This window comes from Akebia trifoliata, chromosome 15 (genome assembly GCF_017979445.1).
Source record: "Akebia trifoliata isolate Shusen 1 chromosome 15, ASM1797944v1, whole genome shotgun sequence".
Lineage (NCBI taxonomy): Eukaryota > Viridiplantae > Streptophyta > Magnoliopsida > Ranunculales > Lardizabalaceae > Akebia > Akebia trifoliata.
Window position 1 is genome coordinate 2,138,298 of NC_141389.1, and position 22,010 is coordinate 2,160,307.

A 22,010-nucleotide genomic window follows, 5' to 3' on the forward strand; every position below is an offset into this window, starting at 1 on the left:
GGTCTATCGGGATCTCTAGCATAGCCCGGCCCAAAGTTATATCACAATTTTAGTGAGTTACTATTGCCACACCAATTGGGTGCAATTCTTTTTAGTGATTTACATGGGGGATTAGTGTGGCATTGGTAAAAGTTGGGGTGACAATAGCAACTCTCTGATTTTATTTATAAATTATCATAATAATAATAACATTATAAAAGTGAACTTATACGTTCACATATAATTCCAACTGTGTGTATGTGAGATTCAACGATTGGTATAAAAGATAGATCTCAAGAATATATTACAGATCTCTAAGATAAAGCTCAACTATTGGATCTCATATATACACGGTCGGGATCGTGTGTGAACATATGAGTTCACTTTCATGAGTCTACAGATCCCAAACCATAAAATAATACATAGAGGAACACTTGTGGGCCAGGCTAGCCTAAGAAATAGGTCGTTTTTTCGGCCTAATGCGGGTTAGAATTGGTCTACTATTTTAATGCCCACGCCATTATAGCCCAACCCATTAGTAACCTTAGCTACTAGGGGTGCAACTTGGTTCAGTTTGGTTCAATTTGAGATCAAATTGATATCGAACTAACATAGGTCGGCTCCACTAAATAAGAACCAGAACCGAACCAAATTCCATTGGAACCAAACCGAACTAAAGTTAATTTGGTTCGGTTCGATTCTACGGGCTGTCAATATTCTATAAATTGTAAGTAATATTTTTTAATGTAAAAATAAACATATAATAAACATAAAATTTCATATAATAAATCACTAATCTATCCATAAAAAACCATTAGTTAATCCATAAAAGATGATTAATATATGTCCTAACTCCTAAAATAATTCATAAAAATTATTATATATATATATATATATATATATATTTATTGCATAGGGGATCGGTTCTCGGTTTGATTCAGTTCTATACAAACTTGATCTGAGAACTGAACCAAATTGATCGATTCTCTATTTTTTGTAACCCAGAATTAAATCACAACTTGTTCTAAACCGAACCAAATCACCTTAAAGTTATCGGTTTGATTCGGTTCTCGACTTGAACCAGACCAAGTTGCACCCCTACTAGCTACCATTCTTTATGGACCTCTCCAATGTGGATGACTTATGACACGTGTGAACTAATCTGTTGAGGGAGAAGACTTTGGAACTCCACATTCAAGCTGATGGCTTGTTACCCTCATGTCATGTTCTTCACAAATAACAACACCAATAACTACGACATAAAGGAAATGATGAATATTACAACCCATCACATTAAAGTGATCATTTCAAGTTTGAAAAGTACAAATTACAATAAAAAGTCAAAAATAAATAAATAAATAAATAAACTTTTTCATAATTTTTATTTAAAATTTATTTTTAAATATTTTTAGTTTTTAAATATTATTCATGTCACATTTAAAATAATTAACTAATTTTTTTTTTCTGAAATCGAGATATCCAAGGTTCTTACAACATCGTTTTATCCTCGAGACACGTGCAATTCCCACCCCCAACATGCATCAGGTAAAGGTTAAAGATGAATTCCGATGATTTTCTTAACATGTGGTCTTGGCCATCTCACTAACCTTTTGAAGTTAAAATAATTATATTATATTGAATTTAGAATCAAATTTTTTACTTCCACTTATTAAATCAAAACGCTTCAACTTAAAAAAGAGCATGGTAGAAATAAGGATCTCGTAACTCTTCATATATATATAAAATAATTTTCACGAGCTTCTATTAACACACCAAACTACATGTAGATAATCATCTAATTTAATAAGGATTGGTGTGATGTAAGTAAAAGTTGGTGTGCTAAAAGAATCAGTCTAATTTTTTTTTTCATTAAAAATTAAAAAATAAGAAGTAAATTAAGTCAACTTTCCTATAAAAAAGGACAGAAGTAAGTCAAGTTTCTCAATTCCTACTCTGTAAAAAAAAATAAAAAATAACCTGACACAACCTAACACATCACGACTTGATAAGAATTCTTCCCGTGTTAAGTTCAACAATTAAATTCTTGACTAAAATTTTATCTTATATGGATTAAATTTTTGGGAATCGATTGATTTTTTTTATGTGAGGATGACCTTCTCAACATAAAGATCATCCTCATAAAAAATCAATCCATTAAAAAACTTTTAGCTCGTACAAGACAAAAACACTTTGACTAAGAGTTTAACTATCGATCGCCACTCTTCTTCTCGATTCACAATTTCTTAATGTTGAAGAATATAAATTTTTAGAAAATATTTTAATTTAAATAAATTTAGTAGATTTTTGAAAAAATGAAAAAAAAAATGGACTTTTTTTAAATTTTAAAGGAATTTAGGAGAGAATCAAATAAGAATGATCATTACTAGGTGCCACGTCACCAAAAACTTGATAAAATGAAAGACGGACAGGTGTACAATTCGAAAGACAAAACCACAAACCAGTCTGATTGGTGTTAAATGCCTCACGTGCAGTGGACATTTTAGATGATGTCATGTCTTTATCTGAACAGTAAATATCAATCATTAATGCTCTCCACGTGTCACGCATGAGATTCACGTTGTTGCTTGCATGTTCATCCATGATACATGCACGCAAGCATGAAATAGGTTTATCGCAGCCTAAGTAACGTACTTAGAAGGATATATTGAAAACGAGAAGTAGGGAGTAAAAGAATAATAAAATTGGAGAGGAATTATTATAAGATATTTTATGTTGAAAGAGGTAATAGAAGATAATATAGTAAAATTAGAAGGATTTATTAAAATGAGTTGTGTTAGAGTGATCTCTTGCTGGACCCTCATATCGTACTTCTTGACGTGAAAGTGGATAGGAATCATAATGCTTTATCATTCGTATCTCGAAAAAAAGTATTTATTGTTCTCGTACACTTTCACATTAAGAAGTGTTATATAAATTCTAGCATGAGGTCACTTTAGCATTATTTTATTAAAAAATAGAAAGAGGGAAGAGGGTAGGAGTAAAATAATAAAGTGAGGTCATTGTAGTTGATGGGATGTTTATCCTTTACAAGTGGATCCTACTATTGTGTTTTATTACACAAATTAAAGTTGTTGTTAAGAACAAAATGTACTAAGCTTCTGAACCAATAACATGCCTTTACATGTATAAAATAACATCACCCGATATTGTAGGGGTGGAGTCAGGATTTTTCTTATGTAGGGGCAACAAAGAGTAGAAAAAAATTTGTGGGACAACTTAAGAGTGAAAAAAAAATAGTTTCTTTTTTTCTTTTAAAGGGGGGGGGGGGGAGAACTAAGAATGAAAAAAATGAAAAAAAAAAATTGTGGGGGCAATAATGGTAGATTTCTTTATCTGTCGTTAAAATCTGTTTCAATAGCACATTAAACCATAGAATTTGAAAACTCTTGTGGGGGCAAGTGTGGGGGAGAACTAAGAATGAAAAAAATGAAAAAAAAAATTGTGGGGGCAATAATGGTAGATTTCTTTATCTGTCGTTAAAATCTGTTTCAATAGCACATTAAACCATAGAATTTGAAAACTCTTGTGGGGGCAAGTGTGGGGGAGGGCAACTAAGAGTGAAAAAAAAATTGTCGGGGCAATAGTGTGATAGATTCTTTTATCCGCCACTAAAATCTGTCTCAATAGCACATTAATCCATATAATTTAAAAACTCTTGTGGGGGCCCCTACTCTAAATCCGCCCTTGTCCGATTGGTTAGTTGGAGAGAAAATTTTAGGAGAAGATAATTATCCTGTCAAGGTTTTATATTTTACTCTTTCTTTTGTACATATGGCATTGTGCAATTGATTTAACAGTTGTTAACAATAAATTGAAATTCCATATACATGATGTTACATGTCACATGTGGGCGTTGCATGTGCTTGGGGGAGGGTCCCATATGCCTTGGTTCCTGCCTTAGCTCATATGTTTCGCCCAGTCGAATGTAAGTCGGGACACTTCAAAAAGAAACAAAAAACAAAAAAAAAAACCCCTATGATGGACGTAGATAATACAAGGTTTTAAGACTAGTCACTTAATTAAAACTTGGAATTCTTTCCAAGAATGAGATTTGGGAACAACAAATTTTATTAAATAAAAATCTAATTCAAGATTAGGTAAACCTCATAAATCCATAAATGGAAAATGCATAAGATGAGATCATTATAAATTGATGTCCCACCTTGTTCATTTATTTTCTATTTGGAAGTTTGTAAAGCTAAAAAATCAAAATATTTTAAAAATAAAATAATCTAAAAAATCCCAAAAGTAAAAAAAAAAAGTTTTTAGAATTTAAGGTTTGACTTAGACTTAGTATAAGTCAGGCCACTACTTGGGAGAGGACCTCTTGGAGCATGCCAGGACCATGAGCTTACACATGGTAGAAAAGACTCAGAACATCTAATTTAAAAGAGTCCTTTACTTAAGAGTTATTTGGTAGATACATAGATGTATTCACTTGGCCTTATATATATATATATATATGGGTCACGTTATTACGACCCCCTTTTGGACCCCCTTTGCGACACACCTTTTTGTCTTATATGGGCAAAAATGTTTGGAATGGGCTGATTTTTTGTGAGGATGATCTCTATGGTGAGGGGATCATCCTGGCAAAAAATCATCCCATTCCAAAACTTCTAGACCGTCCGATTTTCGTTGAAAAATTATAGACCGTCCAATTTTTGTAAATCAATTTTGATGGGGTTAGAAGTTTTGGAATGGGATGATTTTTTGCCAGGATGATCCCCTCACCATAGAGATCATCCTCACAAAAAATCAGCCCATTCCAAACATTTTTTCCCATATAAGACAAAAAGGTGTGTCGCAAAGGGGGTCCAAAAGGGGGTCGTAATAACGTGACCCTATATATATATATATTATATATATAATATATATATATTATATATATTTATTTATTTATTTGAAGATTTTTTTTTATACCAAAACATGATAAACTTTTGATAAATTTCAATTTTGGGTCACTATTTATTCTAATCCCCAAAATGTGAATGTGCAAATCTCACGTTTTAAAAGTGACAATCTCACAAGTTTACTACTTTTAATGAGATTGTCATTATATAAACAAGTGAGATTGTCACTTTAGGGAAAAAATCCATTGAAATTATCACTTAAAATTTGCAAGATCGTCACTTGAAAATTTTGTGATCTTGCACATTCACGTTTTGAGAATTAAAATGAATAGTTTGCCAAAATTGAAAATTTGTCATATTCAGCATATGAAATGACAATTTACCCTATATTTAAAGGTTACACTTAAATCAAGTTGTCTAAAACTTAAATTTATTAGGTTAAGCCTCTTAAGAAAAATATAAAATATTGAGCTTAGAATCGATTCTAGAGATCATCAAGAAAGAAATCGTCAAAAGTGACAACGTTAACTTCTTTGTGATCATACGCTACCATGATTAGTTGGCTTACATTATTCCGCAACAACAACAACTACAAAGCCTTATCCAAAAAGATTTGGGGCCAACGACTAAACAATTCACATTTTCCCATTTCACTCTATCAAAGACAAGTCTTGTGTTATTTAGAGTAAGTTCATATTTACTTTCATTGCTTGAATCCTATTACTTTTGAATCTTCACCTTACTCTTTCAGGACATTCAACTTAAATATTTCTTTGAACTAGGGTTGCAATCGGCTTTTATTGAACATACCCAAACCATCTCAATTGACTTTAAATTTGCTTATTTATTGTAATTTTTGAATCTCTGATTGACTATTACCCTTTTGTTACACTAAAAAAAATGTCAAGGTCCATATGCATTGACTTGTAGAATCTCTAAAGATGCAAGTTCAAAGAATTAATACCTAGTCCCACTCATCAATACCCTCGTAACATGCCAAATCATGACCTACTATAAGTCATGGGTAGTTCTTCCAACTACCATAGATCAAAGCGAGAAGACAACATTTACCGAGCCAACAAGGATCCCCTCGATAAGTCTTAACCTCGCATTTAATCAAAATTTCTACAATAATGTAAGAAATATAATAAGTTATAAATAAATAAAATTCCAAAATCTATTTCTACTCTTCTACTCAATCCACATGACATTTTATTGTGTGAGGTACCACAAATAACAATCACTTCACACACATGCTTTACCTAAAATTTCGTGCCCATGATTTCATATATATATTTTTTGGAAAGAAAAAATCAATGGTTTTTGTCACAAGCCTGAAGAGGATGGGTTGAAGATGACATCAAATAGATTTGAAAAAAATAAAAATAAAATAAAATCCTACGGGCCTAAGATTTTGATGATGATGATTTTTGGGAGAAAAAATAGGGGTTCTGGCGAGATGTTGAAGATGGGGGTTTTTACACCATTTTACGTTAATCTCCATGGAAGACCACTATCAAGAGGGTATTTCATCTAGGGTTGTCAATGGATCAGGTCTGGATCGGATTGAGGTTGATTTGGTACCGATCCAATAAGTATCGGATCGAACCCTTCTCAGATCATGTTTTTATCAGATCTCAATATTAAGATCTAGACCCGATCCATTAACAATTGGATTGGGTATGGATTAGGCTAAACTCGATTTTATGTATAAAATCTAAGTAAAGTTTATATATCTCAACAAATATATAATATGATTTATATACTTTCTAACATATTATCAGATCGAGATATGATTGATCCAAATCCGATCCAATAAGATATCGGATCAAAACCTTATCAGATCGGAATCTTATCAGAATCCAAAACATCGATCCAGACCCAAGTTATTGAATCAGATTTTGGGTCGGATCCGATTCATTGACAGCCCTAATTTCATCAATTTGAAAACACTTGGATATCTAAAACATTCACCAAAACCTAGTGGGATAATGTCTAAATTTCCCTTCCTATATCAAAAAGGGCTCCTCATGAACAAATGAAACGTGCGTTTTCCAACACACATGAATTGACTAACACATATATTTGTTAATTAAACTCATAGTAAAAAAATAAGAAAGGTTGATATTAGTCTTCGTGGGAATTCGTGATTCTTGAGGCAGAGATGTTTGGAATTCTCACAACAGGGACAAGGACAGAGGACATGGGCATTGAGAGTCTCAAGACTCATAAGGTGTAAGTACACACTCGTGCTGTCTTGGAAGCACAAAGGGATAGAAGAAGTAAGGAACTTGTTTAGATAAAAAGACTACTTTTGCAAGGAAGTTGATTTGTTTCTTGGAATGGGTTTTTAGTTTAATTTTGTTTACAGATCTCTATACACACCTGATATTATTTAATAATTTGGTGTGAGAATTCCTATTGAACTGCTATTTGTTCCAATTCCCAAGAATTTAATTTAGATTAATACACATGAAGCTTTGAAGTACGTAAACCAAGTTACACTTTAGGACTTGTTTGGGAGTCTAAAAATAGGGTTCAGTCAAGGTTGGTTATAGTTTGAACTTTTTAAGCCTTATTTGGTAACTCTATTAGTAGTGATATATGGGTGTCAATTTGGTTGGCTTTTGGCTCGGCTTCGGATAATTTTTTTTTATAGTTCTTGTTATAGAAATAGAATTCAAATTCAGGTCTAGGGGGGTTTGCATTGAAAGTCGAACAAACCTTAATTAAAACTTGTTCAATTCTTGCTATGGAAAAAAAAAAGAGTCGGGCAAGACCTCATGTCGTCGTACAATGAGCGAGAGCACATAACTAATTCAATGTTGAAATCAAGCTTAAGAATTAACTTCGAAATGAACTAGGTTTGGGCTTGATATTGACAAGTCCATCCAATACATGTACTTGCGAGTTGAAATTTTGAACATTATACTCAAACTTATAGGTATTCGTTATAGAATTGCTATTTTTTTGTAAACTAATTTACCGGAAGTGAAGATGTTGAATCAACCTCAATTCCCTCTTATTCAATAAGTGGAACGTGTTACCTATCTGGATGAGTAGAATGATTCAATGAGAGATCCACCACTACAAAATTACATGCAAGAGGTGTTGTGTAAATGTCTTTGTATTTTGTTATGCTATGCAAAGTTGTGGGGGCAGAGCTCCTAGCCCGAAAGTTTAAAGGATATGAAAAGGACAATTGTGTAATATTTTTTATTTTTAAAGACTTCTTATTTGGGGGGAGATTTACATGTTTTAGTAACTCCTAGTTTTATAAATAGAGATCTCTAGAATTACGTGAAAATTAGAAAATTCAACAGAAATAGAAATTAAATTTTGACGGTCTAGGACAGTTAAAATTCTAGAGATTCCCAGATTTGATGGCTTAGAACTGTCGAATTTCTCCTATCCTTCATTAATTTGGCGGTTTCAACCCATCGAAAAAAATAAATTTGACAATGAAAAATTCAACCCCTTTATTCGTCAAATTTGGGTTTTTTTTTTACATTGTGTAGGGCTGTAAAACATATGAGAAAATAGTTATTGTTTTTGTTCTATTCCGTGGATGTCGACACATTGCTGAACCATGTAAATCCTTGTCTTTGTTTGATTTTTTGTTTTCTTTATCGTTTTGATTTTTCACAAGAGGATCTCTCCAATTGAATTATCATAAATCCGGCTTAACATGGGAAAAGCCATGGCACAAAGAAACCCTAATTTTTTATAGTAAAAAAGGACTGCTCATCTGTCATAGATACGTGACATTTTTTGGGTGGGGGACTGGGAGGGGGGGATATATATTTCAGGCATATTGACCCGTAAATTTTTGGTTTACCTTTTGTTGGTCCAATGAAGGTAAAATCAGCCTAATCAGTGAGTTCTAGCTCTATTGGATTTAAGCATTAATGTTCTATCTTGGGCTTGGAACCCACTCAATATTTTATTTATAGAATCCATGCATGGTAAAAGTTAAAATAGAATTCAAGGATTTTAACTCACAAAATAAGATGATTTTTGGTATCTAAAATCAGCTTGATTGGTGATTACTAGTCGTTGGATTCGACCATTTTTTCCATCTTTTTTCCCCTTTGGGCTTGAAGCCCATTTAATAGTCTGCTCACCAAATAAATATTCTCCAAAGTTTGACATTTTGTTTTAATGACAACTAATATTTGACAAACTAGTTCAGGGTTGGATTCAAAGGTATGAAGAATATGATCCTGTGTATGAGGTAAGCTATGAGGACAAAGAGTCCTAAGTTTGAATTGTTGAACTATTCTCCTTGTACCAAGCTCTTCAGACTTTCTTTAAATTCCTTCTGATGTATTGGTAGGGGAGATGATCAGCATTGAATGTCTAGACCATAATAAATGTCTGAACATTCTAAAGCTTTACCAAGCTCAGCAAAAGCCTAGTTTGATGCTGGAATCATTCTTGTTGTTACCCATTTCATAGAAACTACCAATCATCCAACAAATTGTCTCCTTTGCTTTGCCACATAATTATTTCCCTTCCATGCATTTTGCCTACAATCTCATAAACCCATTTTATAGCTTAATAATTTATAGCATAGGTCCCCACCCAAAATGCAACAGTGATCTCTCTCTCTCTCTCTCACACACACACACACACACACACACACACACACACACATATGAAAACTACCAATCATCCAAATTATCTTCTTTGTGTTGCCCCTAATCCATTCCATTCCATTTGCCAACAATCTCATAAACCCATTTCATGGCTTGATAGTTTATAGAATAGGTTCCCACCCCAAAATGCAACATTGATTGTCTCTCTCTCTGTCTCTCTTTCATGACAACTACCAATCATCCAAATTATCTCCTTTGCTTTGTCCCGTAGTTCATTTTATTCTATCTGCCAACAACATCATTGTTATTGTTTGAGGAGTTTGATAGTACTGATTAACAAGGAGTATTGTTCATCATTTAACATAATGGAGGCATCAGTCAATAGTACTGGTCCCAAGGATGTTTTTGTAATTCCATTGGTATAATGGAAAACTCTATCTAGCTACGTTTTCTTGGTAGAAAGGTATAATATGTAACTGCAACTTTTTTCTTCATAATGGAATCGGTGTGATTCATGGATGTACCTCAATCTTGAGGTAACCACATAAAATCTTTATGTTTTTTTTATGTGTGATTGCATCTTATTTTTTACTTCTCATTCTCTGTTGCTTTTGTTTTTCTTAGTACTCATAATCCCAATCATCCAAGTAGATCTTTGCTTTGCCCCCTAATTCTATCAATTCTATTTGCCAACAATCTCATTAGCCCTTTTCGTGTCTTAATAATTTATTGAATGGGCCCCCACCCAAAATGCAAAAACCTCTCCTCTCTCTCTCTCGGCTGAAAAGAAGGATCTAGGGGCCTTTTGTATGGTGAGGGTGGCTTGATAGTACAAGAAGATAGTGATTTGGGTGGCCTTGTGTTGCAGCAAGTTGGTTCCTGTATTTATGTTATAATGTACTTGGTCTTCATAAATCTCGCCCACGTATTTGTTTCTTTCCTTCTCAAGTCTCGACCCTGAAAACATCATGTGGAAGCAACCAGCTGTATAGCTCTTGGCCATCACTTTCTATGCTGGGTACTCCCACAAAACCTTCCTTTTCATTCTCTTGGCAGATATATAGCATTCGTTTTCTCACTAACTTCATGTTTTTTTAGCTTTCATTTTGTTTACCCATTGAACCCTCCATGGGTCAACACCACTTAAAGGCGCCTCTCCAGGTACTATTACCCTACAGTGTCCACCTATTAAAACAGAGAGAGAGAGAGATTTAATTTTCATGGAATAGGGTGACACAAAGGGAGACACAAGGGTGACAAAAATGCATGGTGTCGTGCACATTACCGTAGATGTTTTTCCACAAGATATGAGTAAAAAGCATCTACGGTTATATGCGCCCCTTAACATCATTTTTGTCACCTTTGTGTCTCTGTTTGTGTCAATCCAGCATTTTCCATATTAGAAAGGTGTGTTACATTTTCTAGTGTCAATTATTCTTGTTATATGGAACAAGGGACACCAAGCCGACATAGTCAGCCGACTCCTAACTTTTTCCCAAATTTTAGGGTGAGTTGTTTACTCAATTCCACAACTTTTGCCTAAGAAACAATTTTTCCTTCTATAAACTATAAATTCATAGCCAACTCATTTTAGGGTTCCTACGAGGGGTTTTTGATTTATCTAGAGAAAGTGAGATTTTAGAGATTGTAACCCTAGTTCTGGTGGTTTGTGAAAGGATCTCATCCTTATTTGGGGTTGTAGAAAATCTTGCCAAACTACGTAAATTCAAGGTCATTCTTTTTCTATTTTGAATTGCAATTCACTTTGATTGTAACATTTCTCGCACATGATTTTCTCCAGCTCTCTTCAAAGTTTTTGAGTTGTGAGGCAAGGTGTGCATGGCTCACCAATGCCGTGAAGCATAAGGGTAAGCTATATGTCTCTCTTTTTTTGCCTATCAATATTATTATATATATTTTGATAAGTCAGCGGTTGACGCAACATGAATTTAAAAAAAAAAAGGCTATGATCAAAATTGAGAGTATTAGAATCCACCAAAAAATAGAGAACTCTCAAGAAATTTTATTGAGTTAAAGATATCTTTATATTGGAGATACAATACTATTTATATAAAAAGAATCTTATTCAATAAAACACAAAAAATAATCAAAATAGGAAAAATTACCAAAAATAATAAATTCGACCTAAGAATGAAAATAGATAATATTAAACCTTAGAAATAAGGCATAATCTACGGTTTGTAATTCTAACTTCTATAACTAAAATTATTAACAAAACAAAACTTTTTTAATATAATAAAATTTCCTAAAAAGGAGGGTAAATGAAGGAATTGGGCCATGACAAAGCTATGGATCTTGAAGATTTCTACGATTCCATTAAAGAATGGGTTTTGTCGCATGTTTTCAACTCAAGGGTCCATATTTCTAGTAGTGTTTGTTGCTTGGACATTTGGAGATCCAAGCACTCCATGAATGTGGATGGATCAAGAGTATGATGATTTTGAACATCTCCCGTTTGGAATACATTGAGTGATATTTTTTCTCTTGTGATGTTGATGATGGTTAATTTTGTAGAATGCATGCTTGTATGAGACATGATTGATGATGGTGGTGGTGTTGCTGCCATCTTAGCCACACAATGATCAAGGTCTTGAAGTACAACAAGATCTTTGAAGGTTGATAAGGATTTTGTAGATCTAAAAAATGAGAATACGGCCTCATAAAAAAAACATGACGAGTGATAGGGTTATTCTTTTGGTGGTGCAATCCAAACGTTGAAAATTCTTTTACAAAGTTCTTAGACAATGATCGTACAAAGAGTGCTCTTTGAAGCATGTTTATGTGGAGAGTAAACATGAAGATAATAGTTACCAAACAAAACTTATGAACATGGATAGAATGTAGCTAGGTGACTGACAAAGGAGAACGGAACAAGGTGATGGATGCTTATTGCGTTACAGTAGTACATGATTTGTTGATGATGCACATGGCTATAAGCATTGCTCAAAATTTCATTCCATTCAGAATATCTTGACATAACATTTCGATTTTTCTTGGAATTAGAATGGAATAATTAATCTGAAACATTGAATATTTGTATAATAAAACATAACGATTCTCTTCCCAATGTTTATCCCCTACATAAGTAGGGGTTGGGATTTAGTCTCCCCACAAATATCAAGACTAATTTTAATTTTATTCTTTTTCTCTTCCTTCCTTTTCAAGAAAATCTCTTCAACTTTATTGTATTATCTCTTCTACCCTCTTTCCAATAATACCCCTTCAATTTTATTCTCTTTCCTCTTCTACCTTTTTTTAATAATACCTTCAAACTTTATTGCTTTTACCTTTCTACACCTATCTCAATAATACTCTTATAATTTTATTATCTTTCTTCTTTTACCTCCATAATCTCAATGAAGATAATTGTCTCATAGGCATGAGCAAATAACTTACATTGTAAAACACAATGGTTGTCTACTCTCAATATTTATCCCCCATAAAAAGTGGTTTAGATCCAATCTCGCATGTATCTTGAAGAATTCAACTTTGTTCCTTTCTCTCTCCTTCATTTCCAAAAATTCTCCTTTTAACTTTATTGTCTTTTCTCTTTGACTCCTTTTTGAATAATACCCCTACAACTTTACTACCATTCTTCTTCTATCTCTTAACCTAAAAAATGATGACCATGTCGTACGCACATGCAAACTCTAGTTTTTGAGTATTTTAGAATGTTCTAATCACTACAAGAAAGATCGTTTATGGTAATGACTTTCAATGAAGGCCACAAAATGATCATCACTATATGGTATTGTAGAGACAACTATTTTGTGACCATCGCAATAGAGCATGATATATTCCCCATTAAATAATTAATATGGAAATTAAGCTTTTAAGTGATGAGCTATAGCAATGGTCTTGATTGAAACATTGCCTTGAAATGAGATTTTAAACCTCGATGTAGGTGAATGATTGTGAAATAGAAGGATGTATAAGGCCCAATTAGTGTGTGACTATCAATGCTTTGTTAAGGGTGGGATATATCCCCATTTCTTAGGTAGTTGAGGAGAAACATTTTGTTAAGGTTTTTAGGTTAATAGGGTGAGATTATTGGAGCTTTACATTTGGAGTCATTCTAAATTGACTTCCTTTGTTTTTACACTTAGCATTGGGTTGGCATGGTAGTGATAGAAAACCAAAGATTTTTTCCCTCGAGATAAAAATAAAAAAAATCTATATTTCTCTTCCATTGTCTCGTCAGATTAGTGTTGAGCGCAATGTCAAAAGAAGTCAGTTCAACATTTTTCTTATATGTTTATTAGCAAATTTTATAATTGCTATTTCTTTCTTAAGAAATTTCTTGACGTAAATCACGCAACGTAGAATCATATTGTGGGTAGATGATGAGGAAGGATTTTACAATGCGATTTAAGTCTGATGAAGATCCAAAGATTGATCAACTTGATGGCTCTACTCTACACAAGTTGGAGAGCCAATTAGAGAGAAAAATATCCATTCAATATTGGACCCCAAATATTTAAAATCAAGCATCAAAGGTGATAATGATGTCATAAATGAATTTTTTTTTATTTTTAAGAAATAAGATTGATGTTTGATGTATTAAGGGCATAATAAATAATGTGGGATTTGGGCCAAGTATAGTACTGGTAAAATAGAAGTGCTACATATGATATACAACTTAAAAGCTGAATGTAACATTATTTGTGGCACATAATTGCATGGAATTGAAGCCGAGCCAGATTTGTTGCAGTGAGCTGAGGGTGAAAAGAGAGAGAGAGAGAGAGAGTGACGGCAGGAACAGTAGCCTGGATGTGAATGTTAAGTGTGCTCACTGCACAGGCAGTAAGTGTATAGATATAAAAGACAATGATGATGAGAGTGTTTAGACAGTCTCTCTACTGGTACTGAGCCGAGCCGACCAAAGCTCTTGCACCAAAGCATTTGCCGGAATTGAGTGCAACCCACCTTTCTCTCTCTCTCTCTCATATAATACGCACAGGGATGACAAACAACCTCCAAGCCTAATCTCTGACTTTGTCCCAAGGTTGTATTTATTTATTTATTTTTAAAATAAATCTTCTATATTTTTTATTTAATATTTCACAGCTTGGGGTGGTGTGAGTAATTTTTATTTATTTATTATAACACACTCTCCTATATGGAGCTTGTTCTTTCAAGTCCCAAGATAATTATCTCATGCTCCCACTATGACTATACCCCATTCCCCTTTGCCTCTGATTTGTTTTTGTTTTTTTACTCTCCTCTTTTTTTATTTTCCTTTATCTTTTGTTGGTTAACTCTCTCTCTCTCTTGGTTAACTCTCTCTCTCTCTCCAATGGGTTTACTTCATTTTTCTTGGTTTGGTGATTTTTGACTCCCTACTACTTTATTACTTCTTTTATTTTGGTGGTTTTTATTTACTCCTACCCCCCTGAACTTTTTGAGATCTCTCTCTCTCTCTCTCTCTCTCTCTCTCTCTCTCTCTCTAGATATATAATAGCCTACCAATCCACCCAACCCATCTTCCCTTCTCACCTTTCGCCATGACGGACCCCTACTCCAATTTCTTCAATGGATGGTTCAACTTCAATCCTCACCTCCATCACTGTACATCTTCATCCTCCAAGCCATCTCCTTCAATTCCTCATCCTTATACCTATAACTTTTACTCTAACAACAACAACAACAACAACAACATCAACCAATCTTATATTCACTATCAATCCCCACCTTCTTCGCCCCCACTTAGAGAAGCTCTTCCCCTCCTAAGCTTAAGCCCAACAAGACATGATCAAGAAGAACCCTCATGCAGTGCCATGGAAGAAGACAAAAAGAAATCCAAAGATGAGATCTTCTTCTCTAGTACTTCTTCTGATGTTGAAACTGTAACCGTTGCTCTACACATAGGGCTTCCAAGCCCTAGTTCTGCTGATTTGGTTTCTATGATCTCTCCCTCTACAGAGATGATGACAGACAAAGAAGGAGTTAATGTTAATGTTTCTGGTTACCCTACAAACAGACTCAACAAGGGTCAGTATTGGATCCCTACACCTTCACAAATTCTCATTGGTCCTACACAGTTTTCATGTCCTGTTTGCTTCAAGACCTTCAACAGATACAACAACATGCAGGTATATATATATATATATATCTTTCATTATATGAACCATATATAAGATCCCCAAAGCTTTCTTTCTTTTCTATTTTTTTTTTCTTTTAATTGTGAAGAAAAACAATTTGTTTCTTTTCATTTTTACTCTTTCTTTCCAGCTTTAGTCTCCACATCTCTCTCTTTTCTAATATGAGGAATGGTGGGTTGTTTTTTTTCTCCTTTTATTCTTTCAATTATTTTTCATTTATTTAATTTTTTCTATTTTTTATTATTTTTTTTGCATGGTTTGTGGGATTTTGGGATTTGAACACTCTACTTATATCTATCTGGTCCAACTGAGACTGAGATGATCAGTACTTCTCTTTATGTGATGGAACAACACAAGCAATGTTCCTTGTGCTTTTAGAACTTTGAAGTTTGTGTTCTACACATTTTGAAAGTAAAAAAACTGAAAAATTTACAGTTCTTACATGTTCTCAGATGATCTTCATCAGATAACAGGACCTCTCAATCTGAAAACTCCACTCTTTAAATAAACCACCTCATATGCATGAAAAACATACACATAAAACTCACTTCCTTTAGAAATTATTTTCTTATTTAAGCAAATATTTGTCTTCTTTTCTTTAATTGTGGACCTTGAAGGAGAGAAATAACCTAAGTTATCCATATCAATAGTATAAAAGAAAGGAAACCCATTTGTTGAAATACCAGTTCTATAACTCTAGCTCCAATTTAAATCAGTTTGATATTTAAAAAGTCTACTTTGGGAACCTAATTTCAACAACAGTTCATCATTCAAATTCAGTAACAGTGAGAGAAATTTATTGTACCCAAAAGACAGACTCATTGTGTCTTTAGTATTCATGAAAGACCCTTCAATCTGTAAGAGAAATGCTATTTGTTCAAACAGTGGGATCCCAATTTCAGCAAATTCGTGACTACTACAAAAAATGCTAGAACAGGTGTTTAAGACACCAATTAGATGAATACTGAATTACTTTTAGTGGAAAAATCTGCTTTGATCATTTAGGTCTCCATTTCTTTTCTCATTCTTTCTAGTCTTCATAGGAACCTTATTTATTTATTTGTATGTTATTTTACTTATTTTTTTTTCTTTTTTTTTTGGATTGTGGGTATTGCTTGAATTCAACAGATGCATATGTGGGGGCATGGATCTCAGTATAGAAAAGGGCCTGAATCACTAAGGGGCACTCAACCAACTGCCATGCTTAGGCTTCCTTGTTATTGCTGTGCACCAGGGTGCAGGAATAACATTGATCACCCGAGAGCGAAACCTCTTAAGGACTTTAGAACACTTCAAACCCATTACAAGAGAAAGCATGGAATTAAGCCCTTTATGTGTCGGAAATGCGGTAAAGCGTTTGCGGTGAGGGGTGATTGGAGAACCCATGAGAAGAATTGTGGGAAGCTTTGGTATTGCATATGTGGGTCAGATTTCAAGCACAAGAGGTCTCTCAAGGACCATATCAAGGCATTTGGTCAAGGCCACGCCGCTTATGGCATCGATTACTTTGAAGAGGAAGATGAACCTGCTTCAGAAATTGAGCAAGACAATGAGTTATCACACTGATATAGGTAAAATCATGAGGTGTTAAAAGTTGGTGATGAATTGTCACATCTACTAAGTTGAAATTCACCTTCACAAAGTTGTGGCTCTTGATTAAGAACAATTTGAACATCAAAGTTAATTACCTTGAAGAGTCATTTGTTTATCTTCTTTCTTTCTTTCTTTTGTCTTTGCTCTTACTTACTATAGTAGAATCTCAAACACATGTGTTAGGCCAACTTGTTACAAATCCATTTTGTTTCTGATGAATGGATTCCCTTTTCCCCCATTTTACTCTAGACCACCTATATAGATATCTCTTCTTCTTCTTCTTTATAAACATTTAGCCATCCTATCTCCTATATATCTTTCACTCTTAGTATCTTGAATATTCCACTAGTTTTTTTTTTAAATAATTTTGTAAAGAAAATGCTTACAAATTAACAGTTGGGAAAGGAATATAGATGTGAGGTAATCATCAGTAATGGAAGAGCTCCTTAATCTCTTCCTTCATATAAGATTTGGGTACTTTATACTCATATCTGCATGTATGTACTGACTACTGTGCTCATAAAAAACATCAATTCCCAATGCTTCCCAACAAAAACAATGGATGATATAATGTCAATTTGAAAATTGTAAGAAAATAAAGATGCATTTTATTAATTAGGTGTATATATAAGAAAGTTGGAAAGGAAGGTTGTGGTAATTGTATTAATTTTCTTGATTGATATCACATGAACTCTTATAATAAGCCGTTTATAGAAAAAACAAACACAAATCCTAACTATAGATTAACTAACATAAACAATAAAGAAACCTAGTCACTATACTTTTTGTTATAATGCATCCCATTTAGTATTCTAATTAGTTGTGATGTGGGATCCATTTGATATTATTCTAACATTTAGATTTCCTTTTTTTTTCTATAGAAAATAATTCCATGAGAAGGTTTTCTGCTCTAAAATATCAGATGTTTTATATGGATAATGGTATTATCAACCCTTTAATTGTTTCTCTTATTTAAAAGTGTTTTATATAGTCTACAAATCTACAGCCTTGATAACAAAGGTAGTATATTAGGTTCCAAATGTAGTTGGGATAGGCTTTTCAACCTGCAAATGCATCAGCTTTTTGGGTGCATATGATGCCCTTACCTTTGGATAGTGGTGTTTTGTGTTTGTTGATGGATGGAACATATACCATGTGAGATTCACTATGACTTGGAAATTCAAACCAAATGATTAGCGAGCCAGAGAGAGAGAGAGAGAGAGAGAGAGAGAGAGAGAGAGAGAGAGAGAGAGACTGCATTACAATATTATATACACATCTCTCAATTTTGGTGAATATGTGAGACATGTATTTTCAAACTGATGACAAACCCTTTGACCTTGGCCTTCAATGAGAGACTAAAAATCATCAACGTCTTTCCAAAAGTCCCTCAAACCTCTCCCCCTCACCCCTCAAAAGAAGAAAAAAAAAAAAAAAGCCTCCATCTTTGACCTCTTCGATATTCCAGGATACTTTGATTTATTTGACAAATCCTTGATTTTCCCCCCCTAAAAATCCTTCATTTATTTCACAAAAAACCATTGCCTTCGATCCTTGATTTATTTGAAATATTTTTCCAAGATCAAAATTTATTTATTTTCTTCTTATTGATTTAAATTTAAATGACAAAACAGTTTAAAATTCTACTAAACAAATATAATAACTAGGAGATATTTAATCATTAATCACCCAAATCAAAAGTTGAAGATGAATGATTTTTGGAAAGAGATTGAAGATGAGGTATTTAGTTATTTTATTTTAGTTTTCTTATATATGTATCAAAAGCTAGCTAGATGGGTATATCTAAATTTCTCTGGTTCAAATATTTCAGAAGATATGGGATGGAGTAATAATACAAAAAGTGTATAAGGTTGGAGAGGATGGAATGGATTTTGTCGCAGCTTTGTTGAGAGAGAGAGAGGATTTTGTGGCAGCTTTGTTGAAGGAGAGAGAAGAAGAAAAAGAGGATGAGTCAAAAGGGCTATCGAAACGTCATTTCAGACTACAATACATCCATCAGTGAGGTGTTGTATGTACTGAAGGGGGCATCAGCATATGTCGCAAGTATGCCATACTCATACAACTTGCCCTACTATTTTGCCTTCCACACCTTTTGCCCATATCTCTTTCTCTTTCCCTTTCCCTCTCTCATCAATCTTTCATGACTTTATAACGAGTTAACTATGACATGTCTTTAATGAGTGTTATTTATGGGTAAATTAGTGAAAGAGTGTCAAATATTTTCATATTTACACAATAACAACAACAATAGTAACAATAACAATAATAATAACAACAACAAAAAAAAAAACTTATTTCTTTTAAATAACAAAATAAAAAATTAATTCGATGGACTATCCACCATTTTAATAACTCACTGGATTGTCTAACATTTTAAATGGAGGTTAGTTAAATTGTTGAAGTGCTAAAGTAAGTTATTAAAACACTTGATAGTTTAGTGATTTAATTTGGAAGGTATTTTTGATAAATCGATATATTTTAACCCATTAAAACGTTATACAGTCCAACAAATTACTAAGGACCTGTGTGGATGCAGGAGTCAAAACTACTTAGAACATACGTACTCCCAAAAGTAATTTTTGAAGTATTGTCTGGAATAGTTCTAATAGAGTTTTGTGTTTGGATGCAGATTCTGAGAAGAATTTTTAGAAGTACTTTTGATAGAGTTTTATATTTGGAAACTATTTTAAATTCTGCTAAATGACCAGAATGCCTTTAGATGTAACAATTACTATTTCTAACATTATAACTCAACAACTTGTGCTTCAAAATGTAATAGTTACTGCTTTTATTCAATAAAAATATTATAACATCATTTTAAACTCAAAATATATATTTTTTATTATAAAAAAAAATCGACAAAACCTCCATTAAATATTGGACATATGAAAAATAAAACCTGTATAAAATAAGACAACTATCAAATAGATTAAGTAAAGTATGATAAAGTAAGGCAAATAATACGAAAATTGAAACCATATAAATTCAATTCAACAATAGAGGGTTGGCAGGTATGGACTTTAGTGATTTTATATGATTTTGTTAAAAACCTACAAAAATTCATTAATGGTGTCACCATGGACGATTGGACTTGTATTATTTGTGAGAGTTTTAACATCCATTAATGACGGACAAGAAGAAAAGTTGATGCAAGTTAATCATTAAGATTTTTTATGAATATTGAACTAGTTGAGAGAGAGCGAGAGAAATAACGAAAGAGATAAAAAGAGAGAGAATTTACATGTTGAAATGGGTGTCACGATGATGATAACAATAAAGGAACGTGGAAGACGAGAGAACTATGTCTTTGTTGATCTGCAATCTTCACGATAGAGAGTTCTTAACTCTCACTTCCTACTGTGAAAGTTAGAAACCCTTTTTGTTGAGGGTTTCCAAGGGTGAACGATGAGACGATGAATTCACTACTGCAATCATTAGAGGGATCGTCGCCAAAGTCGCTTGAGAGATGAGATGCGAAAGAGAAGAGGGTTTTTGTCGAAGGTGTCGAGGGTGAAAGGTTTCTATTTTGATGAGTTGACGAGGGACATATCGAGTAAAATGTAAAATTTCGTGAGGGTATAATTGGAATCGCAATTGATATTTGACGAACAAAATTGCTCCGTGCAAAAACAGTTTTGAGAAGTATTGATCTCGATACTTCTCTTAGAAATACTATTTTTACTCTTTTGCGGAATTACTTATCCAAGTGCTTATGTATCCAAACGATTTTTGTAGTGCTTCTGGCTCCCCCTGCGGGGAGCTAGAAGCATTTGGAGAAGTCAATCCAAACAGACTTTAAAACGTTGAATTGTCCACTGACTTAATTTGTTTTTTATATAAAAAAATTTAAAATAATAGATACATTTTTTGAAAATATTAACATATTTAGCCCTCTTTTAGTGATTTTCCCTTTATTTATTTAGGCCAATAAATTTTCCTTTCTATCAAAAAAAATTGAAGATTTTTTTATTATATTAAATTAAAGGAAAGTAGTATAATAATTTGTGTAAACCATTCTGAGTTATGATCAATATTTTGAGATACCTGTATTATAAAACTGTCGACATACCCCTTTGATTGTAGTGTTCTCCAAGTGACTACTAAAAATGACATAAATACCCTTATATTCAATCACCTATGAAAAAACCTATATTTTTTTTCCAAGGACCTGCCATTTTCAACGTATAGCATCATTTTTTTTTATTCAAGTTTTCAAACTCAAGAATATGTCTTCCTCAACCTTCAAATCTTAAGAATTAATAAGATTAATTAGTTTTTGAGGAAGTTTAAGATGATGGATTTTATTGATAGAAAAATCGTCGGTTTCTTGCATGAGGTTAAAGTTAATGTGGGGTGGGACAAAATTATTTACCTTAGAAATTAAAGAGTTGGAAGACAAATGGTTTTCTATGAAAGTAAAGAGTTGATAGGTTTGTTGACAATGGAATGGAGGAACATTGTTTCTATGAGGATACTGAAGATAGTGGCATTTATGTCATTTACAATAATCTCTAGAAGAAGACTGTCTTCAAAAGGTATGTCATATATTTTGGAAACACAGGTTGTATCTCAAATATTCACCAAAAGCTAACTAGATGAGTATTTCTAAATCACCCAAAATAATATTACCATCATCAAACCTATATGTTCGGAACATTTTGATCTTTTTGAGATTTTTGTGGTGTAAATCTCGAGGAGATTTCACTGGACCTAGGGACCATAATGATGAGGACAACCACTTGTTGAGGTGATTCCAACAATTCTCTAGATCTTCAAGTCCATTTTCTGACCTTAGAACTGCAATCTAATGATGATCATGTGGG

General features: G+C 33.2%; 1 protein-coding gene across 4 annotated transcripts; it reads left to right on the plus strand.

The window, feature by feature from the left end:
- The first annotated feature begins 10,336 nt into the window (after nucleotides 1-10,336).
- On the plus strand, nucleotides 10,337-17,385 carry LOC147383866 (zinc finger protein WIP2-like). 4 transcript variants are annotated; one of them, XM_086426719.1, is made up of 4 exons: nucleotides 10,337-10,469; nucleotides 11,253-11,319; nucleotides 15,395-15,564; nucleotides 16,702-17,385. In XM_086426719.1, the coding sequence occupies exons 3-4, from the start codon at nucleotides 15,397-15,399 to the stop codon at nucleotides 17,137-17,139; spliced, it is 606 nt and encodes a 201-aa protein (XP_086282845.1). In that variant the 5' UTR covers nucleotides 10,337-10,469; nucleotides 11,253-11,319; nucleotides 15,395-15,396; the 3' UTR covers nucleotides 17,140-17,385. The 4 variants fall into 4 exon arrangements, with proteins under 4 accessions (XP_086282845.1, XP_086282844.1, XP_086282843.1 ...); XM_086426718.1 differs by lacking the exon at nucleotides 10,337-10,469 and adding an exon at nucleotides 10,565-10,612; XM_086426717.1 differs by lacking the exon at nucleotides 10,337-10,469 and adding an exon at nucleotides 10,741-10,958.
- The last annotated feature ends 4,625 nt before the right edge of the window (nucleotides 17,386-22,010 follow it).